A 9,309-nucleotide genomic window follows, 5' to 3' on the forward strand; every position below is an offset into this window, starting at 1 on the left:
ATTTCTGTTATGATGTTCTGTATTTGTTTTCCTATAATAAATCATGTTCTTCTATTAACCATAAAAATAATATAACAACACACACACACCACATTCATACTTAACAAAGTGGAGGAAGTGTCTTGCCAAAGGACACAAAAACAGTATGCACTGGTGCATTAGTGAACAAGCACAGTATTTAAAAGAGATACAAATTAGCTATGATCATTTTACTATAAACGTACAGTAGATCAGTGAGATGTGTCTATTTTACATAGTTCTGACTGAGCTGCCCTGCCTTTAATGAGACCAATTTTAGGTCTGTATCACAACAGTTGTGAAAATTGGCCAGAGGGCCACATTTGGACCCCGGGCCATAGTTTGGAGTCTCCTGGTCTAAACACTGGATGAGGCTTTTTTGCTCCATCGAGTAACAAGATGATAAAGATAAAAATTTGAAAAAGTAAAGCAATATTTTAAAGTTCAAATACCAGCTCAGTGTAGCTTTAAATGGGAACATGGCACAGTATAAATCACAAAGCAAAAGAATACCGGGCCAAAGGAACAGATGAAAGCAATATGTAGTCCAATGTAAAATTCATGGCTCTGTCACCTCTGCATGTTTGAAGACAGCTGCGTGTCTGTAACATAAGCTTCCCCTTGATTAAAAGTTAGCACTGTGCCCTCACTGGGAAATATACTGGTAGACATGTTTGATAAAGTCGTGAAGTAAATTCTTTCCAATAAAAACGTTCTTGGGCGCGATGATTTGCAGAGGAACTCTTTGCTGGCACGTTTCTCCCTCGTACTGACTCTCTTGTTCCCAGCACTGGCTCGCTCCAGGGGTCTGTGTAGCAGGGATGTCTAATGAGACTTGTGTTATTAATCCTTGCAATGGGCGACATGAATCCAGGCCGGACCAAGGGTTTGAGCAGCTATAAAACGTGGAATGCACCCCTTTCATGTGGCTGTGTTGATGATCTATTCTGACAACAAAATGGCTGGGACTTTGCTACCCCTGTCGTGCGGAGCTAAGCCAGAGGCCGCGTAGGGTCATCCAAAATGTACTTGCAGTTTTATAGGTGGTCAAGGAACACGCTGACAGGTCACAAGTGGAAGCTACGTTATGACACGGACCTCATTTGGAATTAGTTTATTTATAGGGGTCCAATAAATCAGCTTTATTTTGTTGTCTAACTTTGTCCAATGGCTTCAGGAGTTTGCAGTTTAAAGTGAAGGTGGACTGGAGGTGCTTAAAAGGGACCAGCATCATGTTTTTACTGTTTGTTTGACCAAGATTTTCTCTCTTTGGGATTGTAAAAGCCTGTGAAACGTGTGGCTGTAAAGTTGAATGAGAAGTTGTGAAAATTGACTTATATGGTCAGATAGTCAGCAGTTAAAACTGACAGGGATGAGTGGGTCCGCTTGAATTCCACTATACAACTGGATAATGGAGGTTAATGGAGAATTAGTATTTGCAAATTAGTTTTTTGTGAAAATTCAAGTGACAATGTGATAAAATAATGTCAGAGCCTGATCACCAAAATGTTAATTCTGTCTTTTTTTACATTTTACACTCTGGTGACAGTTCTGAAGATGAAGCGGCCGAAACATGTCAACAAATAAATAAATACATCTTCTACTGTTTTGTCTTTAAATTTGCACTGTGTAACTTTCTGGTTGTGGGTCTGTCACCTGCTTGTTTCTATAGAGATGTCATTGCTCTGACTGGAATGTTCCACAGTATGACATTAAACTGCTCTCTCTGGCCTTTATGAAATTGCAGATGGTTTTATAGCTCAAACATACATAGAAAAACTGGCATTCTGTTGTGGGGTTTTGTGAGCGGGTTCACCTCTCCACAGATCTGACCTGCAACTTGGTCTGGTTTGGTCTCCATGACGATAGAAAGGTTCAATACCAAGAGAAAGCAATAACATCGCTATGGAGAAAAGCATTTGATGGACAAAGTTACACAATGTGCCTTTAAAAGAACCCAAGAAGTTAATGTCAGAGACTGGTTGGAAAATAATGTGGCATTTTAAAGGTGTATTGCGCAACTTTTCAGGTGGAGGGTCTGCTACCTGCTTGGAGATGTTATTGTTTTGTCTGGAATGTTCAATGGCATGACAATAAACATTTCCATCTAGCATTTATTATTCATTGTAGGTTCTTCTATTATTCAAAAATACATTAATTTCTTCAGTGAATAGGGGCAACACTTCACAGATCTGAACTGTAATGGAGCGTAGTGCTGTAATCTGCTTGTCTCCTTGGTGATAAATAGGTTTAATCTTTAATGTGTAATATTCCAGACAAAGCAATAACATTTGTGGTGGCAGAACCTCCACTAGAAATGTTTCGGAGTGCACCTTTAATAATAATTGATAATAACGTTCTGACAGTTTATTTAGAGAGCTTTGTCACCTTGCGGGAGGGTCATTTCACTTGTTAAAGTTTTTGAAAGTGCTTTTATCTTGAGTCAGGCATTTCATTGGTCTCCTGGGGACCTAAAATCCACTTTTTTGGCAGAAACTGAGGCGGCACCCAACACTTTACAAGGTACAAACAAAAGTTGCTTACATTGGGGTGCAACAGTGTTTGATAATTGTAAAAAGTGAAAAAAGAATTGTGAAAAAAACAACTGGTGAGAACAAACGTTTTGACAGGAAAGACATGTGACCTTTTTGAGTTATATCATCCGGCAAGATCCGAAAAAATATGATTTGCAAACAAGAAAAACTTATTTGTAGAATAGATAGAAATATGGCACATGTATTTTATTCACTCTGAATGTGAGAGCTGCTTTGGAGATGCCCTGACCCAGTTGTCTAGCCATCATCATTTTACAACTCCAATCTGAGAACAAACCATTCATAAAAAGAGAGAACAGGTATAAATGATTAAGTGAATACTATTAAACTATAACTGTTTTTCTTTAGACTATTGACTAATCTTTCAAAAATTCCCACAGGAGACCTTTCTGTTTTGACTGTCTTGGCCCTTTAGGAATGAGAGAAATCAGTGGAAATGAGATGAAGCTGAAGCAGCCCTCTCCAGCTCAACAGTCCGATGTTTGTTTTGCATCTGTGCGAGGGGGACCCAGAGTTTGACTGACAGAGCGTGTGCAGTGAGGGCCGCTCTGCACCTCCATCCACCAATCGGCATCTGAGCTCGTCCCATTTGCGACACAAGCCAATCTGCCTCCAGCCGAGACCGTCCCTCAGCTTTTCACAGATTTGTATCCCCATTTTCCCCAAATTCATCTCACCCCCTGCCCCCCTCCTGCTCCCTTTAACAGACACTGAGCACACAACATGTCGGAGCTGAGTTCATCGTGGCTGTGAATGATGCAAAGTGAAAAACAAGTGGAAAAGGGATGGAAAATAAGAAAGAAGAAATGACTGGCACCTTAAAAAAAACATTTAAACCAGGGGCCGGTTTAATACGCTAGAGGGCGCTGCCCAAAAGTACCTCTGCCAATAGTCAGCTTTAAATAAACTTAAAACATCATTATTTTAGAATTTTCCAAACGTTTCTAACTGTAAAATTTGTTACTAGCAAAAATAGACCTTCCCTATTAAAATATTACTGCTTTTATCCCAGACTTGCTGGACTCTAAAGGGCTGCACGGCACATGTGCGAAATACTGGGATTATGCACAGATCGCCTCACAAAAGTAAAATGTTATGTGCATGTTTTTAGTTTAAAAACACTGCCATTTCTTGAATCACCAACCTACATTTTTAAACCCCATATAATAATTGTTCCGTTGAAAATCAACCCTGTTCAAGTGCGTATTTTACGCATTGATAATTTCTCCAGATAAAATAATAAATAATCGCAAAAATATTGTCAGATATTAAGAAGCAATGTTTTTATTTTACTTCTTACAGTTTTATTTAGGCCTACAGAATGTGGACTTTTTCATTTCTAAATTCCAAACAGACCGATTGATTTTAACGCGGGACGCGCAAAGCCCTCGCAGGTTTTAATCCAGTGTGGTTTATTTAATTCACCCCTTTTTGACACTCGGCGCTTTTATGAGCGGCACAGAGCGACTGGAGCTGGAGGAGGCGAGAGGTGACGGAGGCCAATTATAGGAAACAAGGTGCACATGTGACTTTCCCTGATCCGAGGCTCGTGCCAACATGGAGGAATAGGGCTCCCGTAGTCTACTGTTTTTAGAAGTAGCGCGTGCAGTGCGTTTAGTGAAAATGGAAGTTTTAGATTCTAAGCAGCGGAGGGGAAAACGTGATTTTTAAACCGTGGATATGAATTTATTTCGACATTGGTGCTCGCTTATTTCTGGACAAAATGCGTAGAATTATCAACATAAAGACGGTCAGGTGGTATAAGAAAAACTCTTTTACGCGTAGCTTTTATAAATTTGACAAAACGGCATGCGTATTTTACAATAGTTTTTAATTGAATTGATGTAGTGCAACTATTGGCTGCGGAGAAGGTAGCTGCCCCCGCGTGCATCTCCAAAAGGCTCCTCCCCTCGCGCTACATTAAGCTGCTGTGGTTAGACAAGAACTATAAGAGCCGCCGATCAAAGTGGTCCAACCCAGAACCTAACCTGATCCGAGACTTGAGTAAAGGGGGGAGTGAGAACAACCAACAGAGTGTCGCTGGTTGTGGACGCCCTCTTCTCTTTTTGGGACCCCCTCATATTGAACCATGCAGCTTGAAAACATCCTCCCCAGCGCGAGCATCAACTTGCCTAAAACCTTTTACAACCTGTCGTCTTCGGACAGCGCTAACACCAGTCCCAGGCCGTCGTCTCAGCTCGAGTACCAAGACGTGGACCGCAGCGAGTCCGAGTCCAGCGGAGGTGCAGCTAAGAAGTACCTGGGAAACGGGATGTTGGGGGGCGAGACGACAGAGGGGGAGACCGTGAGGAAAGGCTCCCCTGTTTTGGGAGAGGATGACTTGGCCAGCACCAGGCGCTACAACATCGATGATTTGGGCACTGATAGATATTTCCTCTCGTCGTCTGCTCAGGCCGGTTCTGACATGGCGAATCCGTGCTCTCTGTTCCCATACACTGGCCAGACGGGTTACTCTGGCTCCAGCGCGTCCAGGTACCCCGCTTCTCTCCACTACGGCTCCGTGTTGCCTCCAGCCGGCTTCTCCTCTTCCTCGGTTTGCAGCAGCAGAGGCCAGTTCAGCGGAGGCGGGTATCAGTTTAGTCAGGGTCCGGGCTGTTTGTACCCGTCCTACCCGTCCACAGGCACCGGGATAGGCTCCATGTCGCTCACCGGAGGCAGCGCCGGAGCCAGAGCTCAGGTGTATCTGTGCAACCGGCCGCTGTGGCTCAAGTTCCACCGACACCAGACAGAGATGATCATCACCAAACAGGGCAGGTAAGAAGACGAGTCCGCGAAGGCCTCTATTACGCACGGCAATTACGCACGACTGCAGGCCAATCTTCCTCTCAATTATGATTTTAAATGGCCTAAAACTACGCTAAATCCAATTGTTACGGTCATATTCGTTTGATAAAATTGAGTTAATATTAGCAACTTTGTGTAATTATGCATCAAGCGCGCAGAAATCTTGGAAGTGTTGCTGAAATGCGCAAACGTTGTCAGTCTTTTTTGTCTGTCTGGACTTGTTTCTGTAGACACAAATGTTTTGCCACATTTTTATGTATATGTTTTTCTTGTTTTAGGCGCATGTTTCCGTTTCTCAGTTTCAACATTACGGGCCTGAACCTTACCGCCCACTACAATGTGTTTGTGGAGATCGTTTTGGCGGACCCAAATCACTGGCGCTTTCAGGGAGGCAAGTGGGTCACCTGCGGGAAAGCGGATAATAATATGCAAGGTGAGTGTCAATATTATTTTTATTTTTATCTTTGAAAATTAAATTACACTTTAGTTAGTTTTTTTTTAATATTCCGGTGTAATTTTAAGCTTACATTTGCTTCGTTTTGCCTTCAGTTGTGACCATGCCGGACTTTCTTGCAATGTAGCCAGACGTTTATTGTATCACTTTAATAATTAAATTCGTTTTTGTCTGAAGTTCCTCGTCATTTATTTTGACTCACCTTTTGAATTGACAATTTCGCATTTGAAAGGTGCTAAAATAAACTGTCGAAGCGTTAAGTCACCTCGAGAAAAACTTGCGTGGGAAAAAGAAACCGGTTTTATTTGCGATTCATTTGTCATTGTTGGTTGCAATTTATTTTAATACTTTATTTATTTATTAATAAAAAAGATGAGATATTTTAAACACAAGTCAACACACCAAATATTTGAATTCATTTTCAATTATGGCACAAAACATTTTTAAGATTTGTTCTGAAAAATAAAACATTTTAATAATTAAGACTTTCTGAATAGGCTTTTATAATTGCAAATATTTTGTTTTTTCAGACTTTGGATATTATTACAGAATATTTTGAAATTAATATTGTTAAATTGCTCAAATATTTATATTTTTTAATTTTTCAGGGAACAAAATGTATGTTCATCCTGAATCCCCGAACACTGGTGCTCACTGGATGAGACAAGAGATCTCATTTGGGAAACTGAAGCTGACCAACAATAAAGGCGCCAATAACAACAACACACAGGTAACAAAGATCGGTTTAACAAATGGACAATCTGAACCTATTTTCTTCTTTCGAACAAATAAAAACCACTGATTATATTTTTTGCTAAACTCATTTCTTTATAATTTGCAAAGGCAAACACAATAAAACAATTTAGTCAGTGTTTTACCCGGATGTTTCTATAAATTTACACTTTTCTTTATATTTCCAGATGATAGTTCTGCAGTCTCTTCACAAGTACCAGCCACGACTTCACATCGTGGAGGTGACGGAGGACGGCGTGGAAGACATGAGCAACGAGTCTCGCACACAGACCTTCACCTTCCCAGAAAACCAGTTCATTGCCGTCACCGCCTACCAGAACACGGATGTAAGAATTTTATTTGTTTTAATCTCTCAATTTGCTGCAATTTTTAATTAGCTAGGAATTATTAGTTTGGAATTTACAGAGATTGCAATTTTTTCAAATTTTTTTTTTTTTTACGTTTGAATTGTTAGAATGATCCTTATTCTTTTGTTTGACATAAATGGCCACTAATCTAATATGATATTGTTTTTGTGTCTTGCAGATCACACAGCTCAAAATAGACCACAACCCGTTTGCAAAAGGCTTCCGGGACAACTATGACTCGTGAGTGTGATCGCACGTCTAGCTTTGTGCTTCTTGTGTTTTCCTCCTCTCTTTGCATAAGTGTCTAACTGCATTTTGTTTTGTTTTATTTTGGACAGGATGTACACTGCCCCAGAGAGTGACCGGCTGACCCCCTCTCCTACAGACTCTCCTCGCTCCACTCAGATCGTGCCCGGTGCCCGCTACGCCATGCAGCCCTTCTTCCAGGACCAGTTCGTCAACAACCTCCCCCAAAACCGCTTTTACACCAGCGAGCGAGCCGTGCCCCAGACCAACAGCCTCCTCTCTCCGCAGACTGAAGACTCCTCCGCCGCAGCCTCCGCCCAGCGCTGGTTTGTGTCGCCGCAGCAACCTGGCGCAAACAAGCTAGACCTCTCCTATGAAAATGACTATTCCACTAGCTCCTTGCTGTCCTACGGCATCAAACCTCTGTCCCTGCAGACGTCGCACGCGCTTGGCTACTACCCAGACTCCGCCTTTGCATCAATGGCGGCGGGATGGGGCACAAGAAGCTCTTATCAACGTAAAGTGACCACCGGACTGCCCTGGTCACCCCGCCCTAGTCCGCCAGCGTTTCCGGATGAACAGCTAGCGGGAGCTCAGACAAAAGACAAGCTGCCAGAGGAAACCAGCGCTCCCCCGGCCTCCACCTGGATCGAAACTTCCCATACTCTCAAATCCGTGGACTCTAGTGATTACTCTATGGCCTGCAAGAGGCGTCGAATGTCCCCCGGAAGCTCCAGCACTGAAAACTCCCCCACCATCAAATGTGAAGACTTGACCACAGACGAATACAACAAGGACAACCCAAAAGGCATGGGCTATTATGCATTCTACACAAGCCCCTAAGACTATTTATTTAAGAAAACAAACAAATATACATTTTTTGGTTTTAATATAATTGATGATGATATTGAGTGCTCTCCATTCCTTGTTAATGTCTTTTTTTCTCTTTTCTCTAAAGGTGCCAAAGCTTAGTGTTCCCCTTCCCAGGCAAGCTGCACAAGGTTAAAACCCCTGCAGGCCACGCCCCCTCTCACATGAGCAGAAATAGTGATTGTTGGTTCTTTTTTTTTTTTTTTTTTTTTTTTTTTTTTAATGAAATTTCTAAAAAAGCATGATGCCCCAGTTTTAAAAGGAAAAAAAGACTTGATCACACAGCTTTTAATTTTGACAAATGTGAATATATTTCTCCCTCCTACGTATTTAAGTCCTTTCTGTTGTACAGTATTCGTGCACTTTAGAATGTGATGTATCTTGTACAAAGTGTCTTCTCATGGAGGTGTTATTAAATGGGTAATAAAACAGCTTTCGTAACTTCTTGTCCTGTCTTATTCTATGTTTGATCTGCCTATAAAAGCTTGTCTATACTGCAAAATATCTAGTTATATCTAATTTATTTTACAACAGTGCAGATTCACTCCTTGTGCATGCAGTTGCTATAAATTCTATTTTGGAACATTACGGTAAACACAGTAATTATATTTTGTTTTTTGTTTTCCCATTTATACAAAAAGGTTAGAATGTTTATTTAAAACATAAAACATAAGGCCTTGAGTCCTTTTCACCACTGTACCAAACCATCACTCTAGCCATATATTATGCAAGTTATCAGTACTACTACATTATTATACTCTCATGAGAAAACACAATACTTGTCAATTGCAAAAGTGCCATATTCAGAATGTATTAACTTTTATTTATTAGTTTTATTAGTATTATTACCTAAATGTCAGTAATTGTTGGATGGTCTATATGTTTCTCCCCAAGCACCCGCTGTCTGAGAACCACTCAAAATGATATGATTCCAATTTACACTGATGTTGAAAAGGCTCTTCAGAGTTTAATGAGTCTGGTCACTCTCCACAGCTGCTTAAAACCCATTTTTCACATCTTGTAATGGTGGTAAATTCTGCCACTGAATTAGAATTGCAAAACAGTTCCTCAGCAAAAAATAGAGCAAGGTGAGAAAGGCGGGATACGTGTTTGCACCAAGAATCTATCCTCTTATCTGTGCACGGAGAATTTAATGGGTAAATGAGTGGAGACCAGTGAAAAATTAGACTTATATTATCTGTGCTAATGTAAAGAGTACAACATTGTGTAAAGGTTTATCATGCATGTATGTATGCAAAAG

The 9,309-nt window shown here is 41.0% G+C and overlaps 1 protein-coding gene across 2 annotated transcripts; it reads left to right on the plus strand.

The window, feature by feature from the left end:
• Window positions 1–4,123: 4,123 nt before the first annotated feature.
• eomesa (eomesodermin homolog a) lies at window positions 4,124–8,229 on the plus strand. Of its 2 annotated transcripts, XM_055157409.1 has the most exons (7): window positions 4,124–5,348; window positions 5,657–5,811; window positions 6,441–6,562; window positions 6,753–6,911; window positions 7,111–7,172; window positions 7,271–7,986; window positions 8,137–8,228. In XM_055157409.1, exons 1-7 carry the CDS (start codon window positions 4,663–4,665, stop codon window positions 8,148–8,150), a joined length of 1,914 nt encoding a protein of 637 aa, XP_055013384.1. In that variant the 5' UTR covers window positions 4,124–4,662; the 3' UTR covers window positions 8,151–8,228. The 2 variants fall into 2 exon arrangements, with proteins under 2 accessions (XP_055013384.1, XP_020788282.1); XM_020932623.2 differs by having other exon boundaries at window positions 7,271–8,229.
• Window positions 8,230–9,309: the final 1,080 nt, after the last annotated feature.

Source organism: Boleophthalmus pectinirostris, unplaced genomic scaffold (genome assembly GCF_026225935.1).
Source record: "Boleophthalmus pectinirostris isolate CB_2022bp ecotype Guang Dong unplaced genomic scaffold, ASM2622593v1 HiC_scaffold_21, whole genome shotgun sequence".
Classification (NCBI taxonomy): Eukaryota; Metazoa; Chordata; class Actinopteri; order Gobiiformes; family Gobiidae; genus Boleophthalmus; species Boleophthalmus pectinirostris.

Coding starts and splice junctions, on each gene's coding strand:
- eomesa (XM_020932623.2), top strand. CDS start 4,663: ATGCAGCTTGAAAACATCCTCCCCAGCGCGAGCATCAACTTGCCTAAA. Junction 5,349..5,656: donor ATCATCACCAAACAGGGCAG/GTAAGAAGACGA, acceptor TTCTTGTTTTAG/GCGCATGTTTCCGTTTCTCA. Junction 7,173..7,270: donor TTCCGGGACAACTATGACTC/GTGAGTGTGATC, acceptor TATTTTGGACAG/GATGTACACTGCCCCAGAGA.